The sequence below is a fragment of the Pelophylax lessonae genome (genome assembly GCF_965119305.1).
Source record: "Pelophylax lessonae genome assembly, chromosome: 9".
Taxonomy (NCBI): Eukaryota; Metazoa; Chordata; class Amphibia; order Anura; family Ranidae; genus Pelophylax; species Pelophylax lessonae.
Window position 1 is genome coordinate 41,436,913 of NC_138776.1, and position 21,118 is coordinate 41,458,030.

General features: G+C 42.0%; 1 protein-coding gene across 7 annotated transcripts in view; it reads right to left on the reverse strand.

Annotated features, from left to right (window-relative positions):
- Positions 1–21,118, reverse strand: part of SORCS1 (sortilin related VPS10 domain containing receptor 1) — a 1,084,285-nt gene that overhangs the window by 192,129 nt on the left and 871,038 nt on the right. For all 7 annotated transcript variants that reach the window (XM_082267343.1, XM_082267340.1, XM_082267339.1 and 4 more), the window contains 2 exons: positions 19,301–19,408; positions 31–148 (listed from right to left, as the gene is read on the reverse strand). In XM_082267343.1, coding sequence (XP_082123469.1) covers positions 31–148; positions 19,301–19,408 — 226 coding nt within the window. The remainder of the gene's footprint in view (positions 1–30; positions 149–19,300; positions 19,409–21,118) is intronic.

Sequence of the window (21,118 nt, forward strand, 5' to 3'; positions counted from 1 at the left end):
AACCAGTAAACAGAAAACAAGTCTTTGCACCTGACTATGAAGCTGCCAAGGAAGATAGTCTTCGGGGTTACAACGTCTGTCAAAGATTGACTTGTAGTCCACTTTCACCAGCTGCCACTCTGACCGATGTCCAAAATGTCCGAACACTCTGTTTAAAAAGAAAAAATAAATAAACTTCTTTTAACTAGTATTCTCACTTTTCCATATCACGAATGCCTCGTACACACGCATCGATATTTGGCCGTGAATTTTCGGCCAACGTCCGATCGGGCGATTTTCGGGTTGTTAGTATGATGCTTTCGACAACCTACTCCAACTTTTCGGCCAAATAAAATCTGGTGTGCAGGCTATAAAATTTTTGTTGGCCGTCAACACAACGGCCAATTTTCCGTCAGTCAGTACAGATTTCGACAGACAAAAATCTGATGAGCAAGACTGGGCATGCTCAGAGAAGAAAAAACACACGGAAAGTAAAAATAAAAGGGGAAGGGAAGTGATTGGCGCTGCCTGGTGGGATGTTATGGGAATGTATATGTAGGATACTATACTTCTAGTAAGATATCCTATAGAGACATGTGTAGTAATTTGATATTGGAATCAGTGAATCATCAACTTAAAGTCTGATAAATGACAAACCTGTGTAAAACCAAAGTGGGTCTATGCATAAAAAATATAATATAATAAAACCCTATATACATAACATCAATAAATAAATTTCATACGTACAATAATGTGCAAAGAGAAGTGCAAAAAGTGAATCAAAAAGTGAAGTGCTAAAAAAATAAATACAATTAATCCAATGAAATCCAGTGGTAAATATGTGACCATAAAATAACAATAGGTAAGTATGCTATAAAAATTCTTAATAAATATAAGTAAAGTAATAAATAGCGTATATATGACCCTAAAAAGACAATCGATGGGTATGCTCTTAAAGTGCCAGTAAATACGAGTAGAAAAAAATGAATAAATAATTCTCAATAAATAAATAAATAGGTGCAAACGGTGCAAAAAGGTGAACCAATTAATTGGTGAAAATATCCGTGCCGAACTAACGGTACAAAAATGAAAAAATGCAGACTAAAAAGTCAATACAAATAATCCCACAAATGAATCCAAGTAAATGTGCCGTCTCAGTGGTTTAAAAAGTCCAAAAAAAGTCCTAAATAGGTGAAGTCGATATATGGTGGATTTGTAGTGCTCTTTTCTCTATGCCCAAAGTATAGTGGGTGGGCAGAAGGAAGAAGTGTTCCCCTGAGCCTGGGGTCCTGCGCTTACCAGATTCCCTTACCCCTACAGGGGTAAACAGCGGGTCGATTATTAGGGGATCGCTCCCACACACTGGCAATCAGGATCTCCTATGGCCTTGGTATCGCTCCGTGGTAGTAGTGCAGATGTCAGCTCAATAGGTATAAAATAGGAATCCAGTACAGTGCCCGGGTATGTAGGAGAAAAAGGGAAGGAGCCTCCAATAGTGTAAAATTGTTTCACAGAACAGCTTTATTATATAAAAAAAAGACATGTACTCACAAGGTATAAAATACAAAGATATGCCCGTCTGGCATAGGAGCCGCAACCTCCTCTCTTGCGGTGCACGCCAGAAAGTAGCGTGCGAGCCAACCGCCGGATGTGCGTCCCAAGCCTCGGGTTCAGTGGACGGAAATGACGTGGTCACGCTCTCTACCGGTTTCGTCTTGCTGACGTCATCTGGAGAAGCATTGACCACGCCGTCTCCGTCTCATTATGTATAGCGTGGTTACCAGGCAACCCGGTCCGGAAATGGGATGTTAATTTATGTAGCCAATCAGGCCGTAGCTTGTCAGCTGTTGCTAGGCAAGAAACGCCTAGGGAATTGGAACGTGCATGTTATTAATCTGTAATTTCTATGTAGCCAATCTAAAGATAAGGGGATGGAATGGTCAGGAGTTGCTAGGCAGAACTTATATGTTAAATGGAAACTGGGGGAGTAAAAGCGCTTCCCGCAATAGTAATGTATATAAATTACCTGTATCATCTGTAAATGTTACATATCAGTAATTAAGAAACAAGAATCAAAAATGGGTGTGATTTAAAAGAACCGAAAAGGTACAATTAATCAAAAATGGTAATACAATTATGTGGAGCTGATGGTGTTGTGTTTATTAAAAGAATTGGAGGATTAAATATAAATGGTGAGGGATTAGAAACAAAAGAGGAATAAAAATTCAAGGAATAAAAAATTCATGGGGAGTAGATGATTAAGAAGCCAAAATTAAGGAGCTGAAAGGTGTAGTTAATTAAAATTAGTGATTGTTGATATAATTTGAGTGGAGCTAGTAGTGATATGCTTATAAAAAATTAATTAAAAATAACGGGATTTTAGAGAATTAAATATAAATAGCGAGGGAATAGAAGAGTCAAGAAGATAAAAATAAAAATTAATATAAATTAATAAAAATTATTAATAAAAATCAGGGAATAAAAAATCATAGGAATACATATGCTATACTTGGTAGGTGTGATCACCAAATAGGGATATTAGCTGGTTATTGTGTATTAATATATATATGCAATGGAATGTATATCATTATATGTACAATAAGATCCTGATTGGTAAATTGAAAAAATTCTAATTCTAATAAGGTGCTCTGGAGTCTAGGAGAAGTATATTCATATATATGGATATTTTGACCTAGGGGATGATAGAACGATACTGAGTAATAAAACTAGTTAGGTTATAAGGAGAAAGGTAAGAGAATATATAAAAATATAAAAATATAAAAATATATATATTGTTCCATATACCCGGTGGTCTGGCAGGCACTCTACACATGATTTACAGATATATAACATTGTCCATAGTCAGCCTAGTGGAATAATATAAACCTTGATATATACTCAGGCCATCTGATTCAGTGTAAGACATACAAAATAAATCAAAAACTAAAAAGTACATATTTGTTCTGAACATTAAAAAATTGTATCCCTATTTCCACTATATATAATCCACAGCAGTGGTTGGAAGTGATATAGAAGAGTGCCTGCCTTTGTAGTTAGATGCTCATGTGTATTTTATTAAAAAGTGGATATCTAGTTAACCCTTCAGAGTATTCTTGTATAAGGCAAGTTTTGGTACAATATATATAAAGAGATGTATAATAAATATAATAAATATTGTTGATCACCCTAGTCTAAAAAAGTGTGTATTCAGTAGTTGGAGATGAAGCAGTTAAGATCTATGTCAAGATTCAATCCCCCAGGTTGGAGTGATTCCAATTGGAATATCCACTTCGTTTCGTTTCTCGAAATCTTCCTAGTTTTATTCTCTCCTCTCCAATGAGCTTTTATGGTGTCAATGCCATAGAATAGTAGGCCTTTGGGATTTTTATTATGCACCTCAAGAAAATGTCTTGATAAACCATGCTTGGGGAAGCCTTTTTTGATATTTTTAATATGCTCCCTTATTCGCACATATAACGGCCTGGTGGTTCTACCCACATATTGTTTATGGCAAGGACACTCTATGACATACGTCACATGTGTGCTAGAGTAGGTGATCAATTGCTTGATCTTGAACTTCCGTTTGTTGGAACAGGATCTGAATTCCGTCATTTTCCTTGGTTGTAATATGTTGTTCCTGCAAGCTAGGCATTTCCTGCATCTTATGAAACCTTTCAGGTCTGGGAAAATCTTTACAGATTTAGATGGATCTACCACATTGTGGACAAGCCAGTTCCTAAGTGCAGGGGCCTTCCGATATATGAACTTCGGCTGTCTAGGTAGGATCTTAGCTAAAGTCCTGTCTGATTTTAAAATAGGCCAGTATCTTTTAAAAATCTTTTCCATTTGTCTATGTTGTTGATTAAAACCGGTGATAAAAGCCATTTCAAATGCATTGTTGGTATCCTTAGGTTTTTCTTTTAGTAATTCATCCCTCTTCATGTTTCTGACATTTTTCATTGTGCTTTCCAATAATTCCTTGTTGTATCCTTTTTCAATAAATCTCTCGGTCAGTGTACATGCTTGCGTAACCTCATGTATTGTCCTTTGGGTATATTATGTTTCCACTTCGGGTGGTGACAACTAGATGTAGGGATATACCCATTTTTATCAGTGGGTTTAAAAAAAGTGCGTGTGCTTAATTTCCCGTTCTCTTTAAAAATCTGTAGATCTAAAAAATCGACTTGTCTTAAGTCTTGATGTCCCGTGAATTTAATGCCATATTGATTATTGTTGAGCTCATTAATAAAAGTTTCTAGTGTATCTTGTGGTCCTTTCCATATCATAAAGATATCATCAATATATCTCCGGTAGAAGCTCAGGTGTGGTCTGTGTGTGGAATATATGAGTTCTTCCTCCAATAAATTCATGAAAACGTTTGCTACGCTTGGTGCGTATCTCGCTCCCATTGCCACGCCCTTTGTTTGGACGTAAAAATCTTTAGAGTGCCAAAAATAATTATGGGACATAGCTAATTGCAGACCTTACAGAATGTATTTGATGTGTTTGTTTGAGATCGGAATCCAGGTGTAGTGCTCTTTTTACTCCTTTCAGTCCGTCATTTTGCTTAATGCTAGTATACAATGAATTGGCATCCACTGTTACTAAAAAGCTTTGTTCGTCAACTTTCAGACTTTGTAACTCCCTAATAAGTTGTGCACTATCTTTTAAATAGGATTTCCCTTTTGGTACTAAGGGCTGTAAGTATTTATCTAGATACTCCCCCAATCTAGAAAAGAGGGAGTCAACCCCACTTATAATAGGTCTACCCGGGGGTTTGTCCAATCTTTTGTGGATCTTCGGAAGATAGTACATCACAGGTGTTTTGGATGAGGATGGTAATAAATATCTGGCTTCCTTTTCCGTAAGAATGCCTAGTTCTTTACCTTTCTCTATGTATTTCTTCAGTTTTCCTTTATATTCTCTCCTAGGGTTTGTTCTCAATTTTTGGTAGGTGTTTGGCGTGTTTATCAGATTATTCATCTCCTCTTCGTAATCCTCTTTGTTCAATATTACTAGGCCTCCCCCTTTGTCTGCGGGGCGAATGACTATTTGTTTATTATGCTCCAGTTTTTTGATGGTTTTCCAAATCCTCTTACTATCCTTATGTTCTATCTTTAAATTATTTATTTCATGTTCTACCATTTTTTTGAAAGCGTTGGTACATTCATTGTTCGGTACCTTCGGATTAAAAGTCGATTTGTTTCTGAGATTGGTTTGTTTAAAATGAGAATTGGTGGTCTGGTTTTGGGTCCCTTTGAGGCTAAAAAATTTTTTAATGTTTAATTTCCTAATAAATTTTTGTACATCAATAAAAGTCTCAAATTTGTCCAAGCTCTTCTGTGGTGCATATTTGAGGCCGAGGTCTAAAATCGCTAATTCTTCTTCACTAAAAAAAACTCTACTCAGATTAAAAATGCCTTTGCCTAAAACTCGCGCCTTCTTTTTCTTTCGGCCCCCACGTTTCCCCCTTGTGCGTTTCCTCCTTGCCAATCTCTGTTCCCGAAGTTCTGTGCTCCGAATTCTTGATTCATTCCCCCTCTCTGAAAATTCCGCCCGAAGTGGTAGTCTGGTCTCCATTGGTTCCCTCTGTATCCTGGTCCAGAGTTGTTGTCGTGGCCTTGTCGCCATGGATTCCCCCTGTACCCTTGGTTGTAATTGCTCTCGTAATTTTGTCGCCATCGGTTCTCTGTGTAACCTGGATATCTGGGGCCTCTTTGACCTTTGAACTGCTTCATCTCCAACTACTGAATACACACTTTTTTAGACTAGGGTGATCAACAATATTTATTATATTTATTATACATCTCTTTATATATATTGTACCAAAACTTGCCTTATACAAGAATACCTCTGAAGGGTTAACTAGATATCCACTTTTTAATAAAATACACATGAGCATCTAACTACAAAGGCAGGCACTCTTCTATATCACTTCCAACCACTGCTGTGGATTATATATAGTGGAAATAGGGATACAATTTTTTAATGTTCAGAACAAATATGTACTTTTTAGTTTTTGATTTATTTTGTATGTCTTACACTGAATCAGATGGCCTGCGTATATATCAAGGTTTATATTTTTCCACTAGGCGGACTATGGACAATGTTATATATCTGTAAATCATGTGTAGAGTGCCTGCCAGACCACCGGGTATATGGAACAATATATATATTTTTATATTTTTATATTTTTATATATTCTCTTACCTTTCTCCTTATAACCTAACTAGTTTTATTATTCAGTATCGTTCTATCATCCCCTAGGTCAAAATATCCATATATATGAATATACTTCTCCTAGACTCCAGAGCACCTTATTAGAATTAGAATTTTTTCAATTTACCAATCAGGATCTTATTGTACATATAATGATATACATTCCATTGCATATATATATTAATACACAATAACCAGCTAATATCCCTATTTGGTGATCACACCTACCAAGTATAGCATATGTATTCCTATGATTTTTTATTCCCTGATTTTTATTAATAATTTTTATTAATTTATATTAATTTTTATTTTTATCTTCTTGACTCTTCTATTCCCTCGCTATTTATATTTAATCCTCTAAAATCCCGTTATTTTTAATTAATTTTTTATAAGCATATCACTACTAGCTCCACTCAAATTATATCAACAATCACTAATTTTAAGGCCCCATGCACACGGGGCGTTAGAAAAAACGTACGTCAAAGTTAGTTCTGACGCCGGAAAAAGCAGCTGTAAAAACGTGCTTTCAGTAGCTTTTTCCATTGGCGTTATAGCACGTTTTGACACGTTGCTTTTAGCAGCGTTTTTTTTTCTTCCATTCAAAATCAATGGTTCCCTATGGGAGCCTATTGATTTGAATGGAGGTCGCACCGCAACACCGCAAGTCGGATCCGACTTGCGCTGTGAGAATCTTGAGGGGGAACTCCACGCCAAAATGGGAAAAAAACGGCGTGGGGGTCCCCCCCAGGGTTCCAAACCAGGCCCTTCGGGTCTGTTATGGAATTTGAGGGTAGCCCCATGCCGAAAAAACGGCATGGGGTCCCCCCCAAAATCCATACCAAACCCTTATCCGAGCATGCAGCCCGGCAGGCCAGGAAAGGGGAGGGGACGAGCGAGCGGCCCCACCCCCCCTGGACCACACCAGGCCACATGCCCTCAACATGGGGGGGTGTTGGTGCTTTGGGGCAGGGGGAGCTCTGCACCCCCCACCTCAAAGCACCTTGCCCCCATGTTGATGAGGACAAGGGCCTCATCCCCACAACCCTGGCCGGTGGTTGTGGGGGTCTGCGGGCAGGGGGCTCATCGGAATCTGGAAGCCCCCTTTAACAAGGGGGCACCCCAGATCCCGGACCCCCTCCCTATGTGAATGGGTATGGGGTACACTGTACCCCTACCCATTCACCCCATAAAAGGCAGTGTATGGAAATAACGACAAGAGACGTTTTGGAAAGTTTATTAAAAATCTTCATCCGACTCTTCTTGTCTTCTCCTCTCCGGGGTCTTCTCCGGGGTCTTCTGCTCTTTTGCTGTCCGCCCTTCTTGTCTTCTCCTCTCCGGGGTCTTCTCCGGGGTCTTCTGCTCTTTTGCTGTCCCCCTCTTCTTGTGTTCTTGTCTCCGGGGTCTTCTGCTGTCCCCTCTTCTGCTGTCCTCTCTTCTTTTCTTCTCCTCTCCGGTCTTCTGCTCTTTTGCTGTCGGCTGTCGGCTGTCTTCTTCCTCCGGTCCTCCTCCGACGACGTCTCCGCTGATTATGCCTATCTCCGGTCTCTTCAGCTTATTATATAGCCATTAGGGGCGTGGCCCCGATGACGTCATCTGGAGACCCCGCCCCCTCATGTCACAGATGACGTCATATGTGACATGAGGGGGCGGGGCCTCCAGATGACGTCATCGGGGCCACGCCCCTAATGGCTATATAATAAGCTGAAGAGACCGGAGATAAGCATAATCAGCGGAGACGTCGTCGGAGGAGGACCGGAGGAAGAAGACAGCCGACAGCCGACAGCAAAAGAGCAGAAGACCGGAGAGGAGAAGAAAAGAAGAGAGGACAGCAGAAGAGGGGACAGCAGAAGACCCCGGAGACAAGAACACAAGAAGAGGGGGACAGCAAAAGAGCAGAAGACCCCGGAGAAGACCCCGGAGAGGAGAAGACAAGAAGGGCGGACAGCAAAAGAGCAGAAGACCCCGGAGAAGACCCCGGAGAGGAGAAGACAAGAAGAGTCGGATGAAGATTTTTAATAAACTTTCCAAAACGTCTCTTGTCGTTATTTCCATACACTGCCTTTTATGGGGTGAATGGGTAGGGGTACAGTGTACCCCATACCCATTCACATAGGGAGGGGGTCCGGGATCTGGGGTGCCCCCTTGTTAAAGGGGGCTTCCAGATTCCGATGAGCCCCCTGCCCGCAGACCCCCACAACCACCGGCCAGGGTTGTGGGGATGAGGCCCTTGACCTCATCAACATGGGGGCAAGGTGCTTTGAGGTGGGGGGTGCAGAGCTCCCCCTGCCCCAAAGCACCAACACCCCCCCATGTTGAGGGCATGTGGCCCGGTGTGGTCCAGGGGGGGTGGGGCCGCTCGCTCGTCCCCTCCCCTTTCCTGGCCTGCCGGGCTGCATGCTCGGTTAAGGGTCTGGTATGGATTTTGGGGGGGGACCCCATGCCGTTTTTTCGGCATGGGGCTACCCTCAAATTCCATAACAGACCCGAAGGGCCTGGTTTGGAACCCTGGGGGGGACCCCACGCCGTTTTTTTCCCATTTTGGCGTGGCGTTCCCCCTCAAGATTCCCACAGCGCAAGTCACCCCGCAAGTCGGATCCGACTTGCGGTGTTGCGGTGCGACCTCCATTCAAATCAATAGGATCCCATAGGGAACCATTGATTTTGAATAGAAGAAAAAAAAACGTATAACGTGGCTTAACGCACGTTAAGCAACGTTATAGCAAAGTTATTCAGCTTTTAGCAGCGTCAGGCGTTTTTAACGCTGTAACGCTGGTCCTCAGAACGCGCAGGTGGTGGGTTCTTGTTGCAGCCTAAAAACGTCTAAGCCACTTACAGCTCAAAAACGTCTGAGTGTGCATGAGGCCATAGAATAACATGGAGGGGCGTTTTTAGGCTGCAAAAAGAAAACGCCTGACGCTGCTTACAGCGGCGTTAAAAACGTCCCGTGTGCATGGGGCCTAATTAACTACACCTTTCAGCTCCTTAATTTTGGCTTCTTAATCATCTACTCCCCATGAATTTTTTATTCCTTGAATTTTTTATTCCTTGAATTTTTATTCCTCTTTTGTTTCTAATCCCTCACCATTTATATTTAATCCTCCAATTCTTTTAATAAACACAACACCATCAGCTCCACATAATTGTATTACCATTTTTGATTAATTGTACCTTTTCGGTTCTTTTAAATCACACCCATTTTTGATTCTGGTTTCTTAATTACTGATATGTAACATTTACAGATGATACAGGTAATTTATATACATTACTATTGCGGGAAGCGCTTTTACTCCCCCAGTTTCCATTTAACATATAAGTTCTGCCTAGCAACTCCTGACCATTCCATCCCCTTATCTTTAGATTGGCTACATAGAAATTACAGATTAATAACATGCACGTTCCAATTCCCTAGGCGTTTCTTGCCTAGCAACAGCTGACAAGCTACGGCCTGATTGGCTACATAAATTAACATCCCATTTCCGGACCGGGTTGCCTGGTAACCACGCTATACATAATGAGACGGAGACGGCGTGGTCAATGCTTCTCCAGATGACGTCAGCAAGACGAAACCGGTAGAGAGCGTGACCACGTCATTTCCGTCCACTGAACCCGAGGCTTGGGACGCACATCCGGCGGTTGGCTCGCACGCTACTTTCTGGCGTGCACCGCAAGAGAGGAGGTTGCGGCTCCTATGCCAGACGGGCATATCTTTGTATTTTATACCTTGTGAGTACATGTCTTTTTTTATATAATAAAGCTGTTCTGTGAAACAATTTTACACTATTGGAGGCTCCTTCCCCTTTTCTCCTACATACCCGGGCACTGTACTGGATTCCTATTTTATACCTATTGAGCTGACATCTGCACTACTACCACGGAGCGATACCAAGGCCATAGGAGATCCTGATTGCCAGTGTGTGGGAGCGATCCCCTAATAATCGACTCGCTGTTTACCCCTGTAGGGGTAAGGGAATCTGGTAAGCGCAGGACCCCAGGCTCAGGGGAACACTTCTTCCTTCTGCCCACCCACTATACTTTGGGCATAGAGAAAAGAGCACTAAAAATCCACCATATATCGACTTCACCTATTTAGGACTTTTTTTGGACTTTTTAAACCACTGAGACGGCACATTTACTTGGATTCATTTGTGGGATTATTTGTATTGACTTTTTAGTCTGCATTTTTTCATTTATGTACCGCTAGTTCGGCACGGATATTTTCACCAATTAATTGGTTCACCTTTTTGCACCGTTTGCACCTATTTATTTATTTATTGAGAATTATTTATTCATTTTTTTCTACTCGTATTTACTGGCACTTTAAGAGCATACCCATCGATTGTCTTTTTAGGGTCATATATACGCTATTTATTACTTTACTTATATTTATTAAGAATTTTTATAGCATACTTACCTATTGTTATTTTATGGTCACATATTTACCACTGGATTTCATTGGATTAATTTTATTTATTTTTTTAGCACTTCACTTTTTGATTCACTTTTTGCACTTCTCTTTGCACATTATTGTACGTATGAAATTTATTTATTGATGTTATGTATATAGGGTTTTATTATATTATATTTTTTATGCATAGACCCACTTTGGTTTTACACAGGTTTGTCATTTATCAGACTTTAAGTTGATGATTCACTGATTCCAATATCAAATTACTACACATGTCTCTATAGGATATCTTACTAGAAGTATAGTATCCTACATATACATTCCCATAACATCCCACCAGGCAGCGCCAATCACTTCCCTTCCCCTTTTATTTCTTCAAGTGCTCCCCTTCTAGGGTCGCATTTTTGAAGTGGGCAGCAGCTAGGTGCGGTGTTCTATTGTATATATATACCCCTCATCCTAAGCGCGGAACTACATACACCCTACACGGAAAGTAAACCAGCACATGACATCACTTCTGAAGTTGGTTTTTGTTGGCCGAGAAAATTTGTGCGCAGTCTAGAGCACATTATAACCAACACAACAACACTGGACAAAAGACGGACGATCGGTCGGCCGATAATCGTTGCATGTGTACGAGGCATAACAGTGTTGTTTTCCACTATAGGGACCATAAAATATTAACTCAATAAACTTTCCGAAAAACCTCCAGACCTCTAGCAATCAAGCACATGTGATATATTTTAAAGTATCAGTCCATCCAAGACACCCTATAGGTGGTATAGAGACCCTGTCTTACACCACTGTATATTTCAAACTACCTTGAATAGATGTTCGAGATGCAGAGAAGCGAGAGGTGCCTATCTCTACATTTGGTGGAACTGCCCTTGATCCACACTTACTGGACTAAGACTTTCAACATATACAAATGGAAATTATGGAGACTCTATCTCCCTTTCAGTAAATCACCCTTTAATCTTTCTTTCTGGGCTGCCTAGAAAAATATCTTTTATTCCACCATTTTGATCACTGCAGCATGTCAATTTCATTTGTATTTGAAGACCTCCACAGTACCCTCGCTATCATTATGGATCAATACAGTCAATGACATCCGGCATATGGAGGAACTCTTAGCCCTTGATAACGATAAACTAGATGATTTTCAGCCACATATGGAGCAATATATGTACATTTTCTGGTTCCTCCTTCCAGAAAGATAGACTTTAATCTAACTACTCCCTCTATATACCACTTTTACAAATGATTCACACCTGAGTATGCGCTATAATAACCTCTAGACCAGGGTTTAGGAACAAGGGTTCCTCTAGAGGTTTCTAAGGGTTCCTTGAGCAATGAGCAATTCCTGCCTCTCAAATAAGTTCCCACTGACACTATTAATCTTTTTATCTATTTGTAAGGAGGTAATTCTTCCACTAATGTAAGGAGCATTCCTTCCATTGACCATCACACTAATTTATTATCACTTGTAGATATAGTAACTTTTAGCAGGGGTTCGCTGAGATCAGAAATATTTCAAGGGTTCTTCTGTGATAAGTATTATGGCGCTTTTTCACTGCATGGAACGGATTGGTTTGGCGCTTTTCCACTGCATGGTACCGCATGGTATGTGTTAGAACGGTTTGGTACAGCGGCGCTTTTCCACTACATGGTACGGGCTCGGTACAGCTCGCTTAAACAGTACCACCTTGGTTGGGGTTCCAAGCAGGCTGTGCCGATACCATATCTCACAATCCTTTGCATGCAGCATTGATTGTTTGTCACTACTAGCCACTGATTGGTCAGAGAATCATTGTAATCCCACCCACTTAGTACTTAGTGGAAAAGAAAACCGAGCCGAGTAGAGCCTATACAGTGTTGAAAGGTGCCGACTCGTACCACGCAGTGGAAAAGCAAACTGAGCCGAGCTGGGCCAAGCAGTGCCGAGTGGAGCCGAGCCGGTACTTGCAGTGGAAAAGTGCCAATAGAAGGGCTGATCTAGACTATTCCAGGTCAGGTCTACCTCCCTGGGTACCTCTGGTGGCACACTAGTGTGCCGCGGCACACTGGTTAAGAAAGGCTGCTGTACCTTATACTTGTTCCTTTATGTATTTTCTTAAGAATGCAATAAACTAAGATTTAACCATAACATATCACTCCGTTCAAAAATGTGGGATATAGGAAGAATCTTGTGGAGTCAGTCTGAGATCTCCCCACCATTACCCTGCTCCCACTCCCACTCCCCCTGATGGTTTGGTTGTTGTGCTCCACCTTGAGATGTTTGCACTGCTGAAATTCCTGTCCTGGAGGATATCTACCCAACACTGAAAACTTTGAGTGGCCCTTCTGAATAAATTTGGAACCCCTCCTCCAATACTATGTCACTAAGGTGCAGTGCCAGTCCATACAGGGCAAAGGCACAGGTTCTTCCTAGTTCTGGCCCCTTGACCTGTACAACCTTTACTTTGCTTCTCATTGACAGAAGTTATAACCTCGGGACGGAGAGAGGGAACAAGTGTAGTAGTTTCAAAAACACTTTAATTGTAAATTTAAACAACTCACAAAAAGAGAAGAAATTGTGCTTGTGTAAACAGGTTTTCCTTCTTCTACCTATGTGAGTTGTTTTTCAAACTACTAAACTTAGAAGCGCTGTTCCCCCCCCCTGTCATTTACATAGTACCTTCTAGCTATTGTTTGAACCAGCTGCTCTGAAGTGTTGATATCTTATACAGACCACCATATATCTGTTTTTATGCACTTTTTACATGCACTCAGGACAGCTCAGTTGACCCATGGGATTCTCTCTTTAGTGAACCAAATATCTACCTCTGGAATAGTGCTTTAAGTGGCCCAAAAGAGGTGCCGGGACTCTATTATAGCCTATAATTTTTTTTATATCAGGGCCCCCGCAGAGAGCCCCCCCTCCAACATCAGGGTCCTCACAGAGCGCCCCCCCACCCCACATCAGGGTCCTCACAGAGCACCCCCCTCCTCACATTAGGGTCCCCGCAGAGCCCCCATCCCATCCCACATCAGGGTCCCCACAGAGCGCCCCCCCTCCTCACATTAGGGTCCCCACATAGCCCCCCCATCCCATCCCACATCAGGGTCCCCACAGAGCACCCCCCCCTCACATTAGGGTCCCCACAGAGCCCCCCCATCCCATCCTATCCCATCCCTCATCAGGGTCCCCAGAACTGCTCCTACTCACGTTTTTAGGCTGACACACGGGACTCACTGTGCTGTGCTGGCCTGGAGTAGCTGGAGGGAGGAGGTGGGTGGAGCCAACACTCCATTCGTCGCGCAGCAGAGGAGGAAGGAGGCTCCGCAGCGTATGCTGGGGCCTCGCTCTCCTCCTCCTCAGATTAAATCACTGGTTTCTAGACGCCGGGCGGCGATAGCAACCAGTGCACTGCAGTACAGGCCAGCAGCGTGGCAGCTCTGCTGCTGCTGCTGGCCTGGGCTGGGACTCCGGAGCAGGGGGACTCACTGGTGGTGACTGGTCTGGCTCTGGAGTGGGAAATGAGCGTACCAGTAAGCTAAGGCACACGGAGAGGTGGCGGTATGCTCAAGAGCCATATTTGGAAGTGGCGGTACTGAGTACCGGTGCATACCGGCCCACTTAAAGCACTGCTCTGGAAGTTACACCATATTTCTAAATCTGGAAGAGCATGAGTCTCAGTGCATGTCATCCAATGTGCTAACACCAATGCTTGGTGATTGGCTGCTCAGGCACCCAGGTGCTGTTATGTGAAAGTAAGTAGATAGTCCTAACCCCTCGTTAAACTCCATAGTCTCTTACATGCCATACACGGGCAAAACATAGGTTCAGAAAAAGAAAAGTTATATCCACAGACTTGGGCAACTCTGCCACTGAAAGCTGTAGAAGAGTTTTTGTTCAGGTTGGAGTTATTTTTTAAATGTATTCTTTAAATGTCAGAAACTGCAATAACAACTTCTGTTACTGGCACATATGTGCTTTATGTAAATAGGGCATAAGAATCCAGCACTACAAGCTGCTGATTGTCATAAAATCTTCAATGTAGGGAATAATAAAATAACACAAAGGAGTACTAAATAAAGTACACAGAAAAAAACAGAACCCATTTTAAATCATTCTCCTTACACAATGTTCCCTTAGTAATATTTTAATAAGGCATGAGTCATAGAGGACTACTGTTATCACCCAACCATCTCAATCCAGAGGAAAAAAAGTTTAAGAGCCCCAAGGGTTTTCTGTTCAAACTTTTATCTAGGCGTAAAGTAACATTGAAGAATTGTGGCTGTAACTTAAAGTGGGCCTTGGAGTCATTTTAAAGCTGAACTCCAGGGAGGATAAGATTTTGCATTATACTTACATTGGGTCAGCTTGGCACAATTTATGTTTCTATGATACCTATTGTCACAGTAACCACTGTAACTGTGGCTTTTGGAAGTGACTGCGAGCTAGCCTCTTGCCTACTGACTATGGGCCCTGGAATTTGAGAGGGCTCTATTCATTGGGAGGTGTGTGCCTGGGGGACCTTTGGAGTAGCTATACTTCAGATTCAGGTCCATATCTCCCCAAAACACAGACTCTGGGAACTGGAGGACCGGATACAGATTTGGGGCCTCTGTGCCGAACCCAGCATTGACTGCTTCAACCCCCTCCTAGACTCATAGACTCTAAGCAGAAGATATTCAGCTCAATACCTGATGCTAAGGTCTCCTGCTGTTATGTGTAATATGTTTATTAGGGTGTTATGTGTTTACTGGTAATGTATTTCTCCCATTGTTGACTGAGTAACCTATCGGTTCTGTTTGTTTGGTAATCCTCTTGATGTAATTAGCCTTGTGTCAACTTTACCTCGTTACTGAACCATTGTGGGATGTTTACCTCAATGTGTAATATTTATTTTTACTATTCATGTGGGGACTACTCCAATTTTTAAGTGTATAAAAAACCTGTATTTCTGTTCAATAAACAGTAAGTCCTTTGGGTTTTACGCCAACATCTTGTCTGTGTATGATGCTTGGGTAAAAGGCTGGTATTGGCTATCCCTCTGCTGGAAGAGTTTGCAAGGCAGGAGGCACCAAGGCAGGGTGTCAGGCGGTCTGTCACACCCATTATCATGGTAGTGTTTGGCACAGGAATTGTGTGATCACACATAAAGATATGTTCTAATCTGGTGGAGCACTGGGCACTATATATTGAAGCATCATAAGGGCTTGTTTACACTTGCTTTAAGATTTGGCATTGGACACTTTTTAAAAGCATTCTGAATGCCACTTAGAGCACCTCTCAATAAATAAAATAGTAAGCTCACAGTTCTGTTCACATGTTTGTGTTTTCTTTTCTTCAAAAATTATATTTCATGGTGTTTCAAAGTGTCTCCAAAGCCTCCCCAAAAGTCTATGACAGCACTTGCTAACAGCACTTGGAGCTTTTGAGAGGCTTTTATTCAGTTAGCTTCACTTTGTTTTTTGAGGTACTGCAGGTATGAGATATCCTAGGATGTACTGGGAAACTAACAAGCCAATCAGAATGACATCATCAGTTCATGTTCACATCAGTTCAGGTTCATATGTACATATTCTGGAGGTCTCTGGAGCAGACGTCACATCTGATGTGCAGCGTTGAGCAGCAGGAAGGTGAACGAGGTCTGGACTGGAGCAAAGCAACTAGCAGACAGTACATGTAGTAAACATGCAACATTGGAACTCTATAGTGGAAGGTGAGTGGGGACAGGAGAGAGTGAACTGAGTGGCAGAGGATCAGTAGAGTTGGAACAAGAGTAGTAGAAGCTAGCAGATGCCACATATGGTGCGTAGCGTGGGACCAATACATTGGGAGGAAAGCGTATTGAGAGAGAGAGAGGAGGATCAACAAACCAGAGGATCAGCAGTGCTGGGGGTTATTACTAAGCTAGGGATCGGAAAAGCTGGAGGTACTACTGAGCAGGGGATCTGCTGAACAAGAGAATTAATAGGCTGGGGATCTGCTGAACAGGGGTACTAATGAGTTGGGGATCTGCTGAGTAGGGGATCTTCTGGGCTCCTTTAAAATAAATAGAAAATCAACACACACAGGACATTTGCCCAGCTTCATTAGGCTTCAAAAAACTATCATTGAATCATCACAGAAGCATCAAAAACACATCAGAAAAGCATGTTGAAGTGGTAGGCGCTTAAATGGTAAAGTTAAAGGAAGTATAAATGAGCCCTAAAATTCACAATATAAATTTTTTTTTTTTTTGCGGGACATTTATTGAGTATTTACTTCTGCTACCTTATATTAAAAATATTTTTTACATGGTTGAATGTTTATGATAAGCACTGATTGTTTGACATGGATTAGAGTCAGAATATTTGGTGTAGGCATCACAAATGTATGAACTGATTTATTGAGGTTTTTGTTTTTCTTTGTGTAATTTTGAAAAGGGTCACATATATAATGTATTCTTTATTGTTTAGCACTGCTCTTATTTGAATTATTGATTTTACAGTGAATTACATCTTCCACATAGGCCAATTAGGTATCACATATGCTTACCTTCTTTGTGGCAAGTGGGCCCAGTGGAATAATGCAAACTACTGTATATATTATCCCTGGAGTTCAGCTTTAAAAACTGGAATCAATATATTCCTCACATATCATAAAATACAGTAAGATTACTATTCTTCAAAAAATCTCCATCTTATATCATTAAAAGGCAGTCAGTGACTTTGCCTGGTCTGAGATTAAGTCATTAGTCTGCTACAGGCAGGAGGAAGCATTTCCTCAGTCACCACTCCCCAGTGATCAGGCTGCAATATTGTAACTCTCATGTTATATAAAGAAGAAATAGGACATAACTAGGAACCCCCAACTGGGTATTTCTGTATACACATTGATACATAGGTGCGCATAGCCTATTGTATTAGGGTGTACACCCCAAAACTCAGGCACACGTGCATGCGTGTGTATTAGTGATCGACCGATATTGGTTTTTCGTTGCCGATACCGATATTTTGGCCAATGCATATCGGTATCAGCCGATATTTTCTTACAAAAAATTTTTTTTTTTTATTTGACAGGTACTCTTGTGGAGGGATCTGGGGGTCTAAAAAGACCCCAAACCCCTCCTCTGCACTTAAAGCATTAAAAACACCAAGTTTGGCTGTTTTGAATGCTGTTATTTTTTTTTTAATCTGGCGCCAGACAGTACCCGGAAGTGATGTCACTCATGACATCACTTCTGGGTTTTTGCATGGAGACCCAATCAGAGCCGAATGCGGCTTTGATCGGGTCTTCTGCTGCCGTGCAGGCTGGTTGCCCTGATCTCCCGTTGGGAGGGGAGACCCAGGCGAGCCGCGAAAGGTGTCAGGAGGGGGGGACGTCCCCTCCCACTCCTTGTAATGACAGCCGAGCGGCTTCTCAGCCACATCGGTTTTCATTACAAGACAGCCGACCATCAGCTATGGATGCCGGTACCGGGGTGATGCCTCTAGCTGCAGCCATCGCTCTGGTACAAGCACTTCCCCGAAATATCGGCAAAATTGGTAACCTCCGGGGCCGATTCCGATACATCGGGGAAAGTGCATATCGGCCCCGGGCGAGCCACGGTAGGCGGCGGGAGGGGGGGGTGGCGTCCCCTCCCGCTCCTTGTAATGACAGCAGAGCGGCTTCTCAGCCACATCGGTTGTCATTACAAGACAGCCGACCGTCGGCTATGGACGCCGATACCGGGGTGATGCCTCTAGCTGCAGGCATCACTCCAGTACAGCACTTTCCGAAATATCGGTAATATCGGTCACCTTGGTGGCCGATTCCAATATATCGGGGAAAGTGCATATCGGCCCTCGATATATCGGCTTTGCCGATAATCGGTCGATCTCTAGTGTGCATGTATGTATACTGACTACATCGTGCTCAGCCCAGCTTACCTTCTTCTGGTAGGCTGAAGTCCATCTCACAATCCAGACTGTTTACTCCTCCCTTTGATGCCCGCTCCAGCTGCCTCCACCTCTTGTTGTAAAGTCAAATAAGGCATGCTGGGGAAAGGACGTTCCCATTACAGTGACGTTCCCAGTGGCTAAGGATGCAGCAGAGATGCGGAAGCAACTGTGGCTCTTTACAGACACTGCATGGTTGCAACCTTGGTGATTAGGGACAGCCAGCACACGCCCTGTGCACGGTGATATAATAAATTATATTTTCCCATACCATTCAGGGGTATGGGAAATGTCCACGCACACCTACACAGGTTGAACTGGATGGACTATCGTCTTTATTCAACCTCACCTACTATGTAACTATGTAAATGTGAATTTTCAAATGGAATTACCCAGAAGTAGCTCCTAGTTCATTTCTATTTCATCTTTAAAATGCTTGTTTGGTGTAGGATCCTGCCCTATCTGCCCTATCTGTTGGGAATGAAAATCTGTTATTTGTGAAATTTGGGAGCTCCTGGTTCCACATATTTTTATAATTTATTAATCGTATTTTATTTAATTGTATTGTATTTTTTATAACGCTGTAGCAAGTCACAAGGTGGGAGGGCGGTCCACTAAGGCTAAAATAAGAAATGTACTTAGCATGTTAGTAAAAAGGAAAAGAAGAATCAGGGGAGGCAAAATATAAGAAGTAATGTAATTGGATGTAAAGAAAGGAAAAATAAAGTAAAATTATCTTCACCACCCAATATCTACACCACTAAAACAAAATGTGTTCAAGCTTACGTCATAATCAGGGTCTCCTCTCCTGGTTCCCCCAACACCCCGTCCACAAACAGCGGGTTGGAAGTGAAGGTATATTTGCTCCACGATCTTCCCTCATCAAAACTCAACCTGGAAAAGAAAACATTTTTCTGGGAAACAGGTTTTTGATCATACTCGGCTTTATGACAACTGCTAACATAATTTTTACCACTAGTAGTTTTACTGCACAGAGTTTAGAGGGACTCTGGTAATAAAATAACACCATAGGGTCCACTGCAAAGAGGATGTAAGGAAGGTTGGATTCCCACCAGTAGAAGGAAATCAGTACGGGCCTATGCACGTTATGCTGCCCATACCCCTGGGGTAAATGCTGTATGTGCATTAGCGAGTAGGAGCACCAGGGCCGCTGATAGGGGGGGACCACCAGCCCTCTTGTAGGGGGCCCGAGCACACAGGGGGGCCCACACAGAGAGGGGGATTAGTGATGGACAACAAATACAGAAGTCTTCCTCCAGCACCTGAATCTGATCTGTCCCTCTCCCTGCTATCAGCTTTTATCTGCTGAGAAAGAGACAGTCATCCCTCACTAATCCCCCTCCCTGTGTGGGCCCCCCTCCCAGCACTGGCACTAATGTTATCTCTGCTCAGGAGTTTATTTGTAACTTTGTTTCTCTCTCTCTGTCTCTCTGATCATGAAGCTCCAACTGCCCAGCCTGTATAGTTTTCTCATCTCATCTTCATTTTTATGTAACATAGTTTTTTTTTTTAGATTTAGCAGGAATTATGTGAGTTATGTTATATTTGTGTTTGCTAATAGTGATTTTGTTGTAATTTTAGCTAAATATATCTTTAATATTTTCTTGGGGGGGGGGGGGGTGTCCTGCCAGGTAGTCAGTATGGGGCCCCGCAATTTCTAACAGCAGCCCTGAGGAGCACACTTGGTACCAGTATAAGTGCCTAATGACCGACTGTGTATAAACTGAAGCACTGCAGATGGAAGTTGCTGAGTGGTCACCAGCTTGTCCGTGTTTTCCATAGACCTGACCTACTGATTCTGCTTCACTGCACATGATCCGGCTTTCCTCCCAACCTACCTCCATTGCCTCTCTGTTGTGACCTTGGCCTGCCTTTTGGCCTCTGCAACCACCTGCAGTTTATTTTATTTTTTTTGCAGTTTTATGCTAGTGACAGCTTCAGTGCATAGATATATAGATATAAAGGGGTTGCTTTACTAAAGGCAAATAGACTGTGCACTTTGCAAAGTGCAGTTGCTCCAGAGCTTAGTAAATGAGGTAAACCTTCACTTTATAAAGAATATCCAATCACATGCAAGGAAAATTAAAAAAAAAACAGCATTTTTGCTTGTACGTGATTGGATGATGGAAGTCAGCAGAACTTCTTCTCATTTACTAAGCTATGGAGCAACTGCACAGTCTATTTGCCTTTAGCAAATCAACACCAGGGATAGATAGATAGATAGATAGATAGATAGATAGATAGATAGATAGATAGATAGATAGATAGATAGATAGATAGATAGATAGATAGATAGATAGATAGATAGATAGATAGATAGATAGATAGATAGATAGATAGATAGATAGATAGATAGATAGACTTAGATTGATGGAAAGAATAGATAGATAGATATCATACTGTACCTGTCTATCTATATCTCTATCTTTGCACATCTATCTATCTATCTATCTATCTATCTATCTATCTATCTATCTATCTATCTATCTATCTATCTATCTATCTATCTATCTATCTATCTATCTATCTATCTATCTATCTATCTATCTATCTATCTATCTATCTATCTATCTATCTATCTAT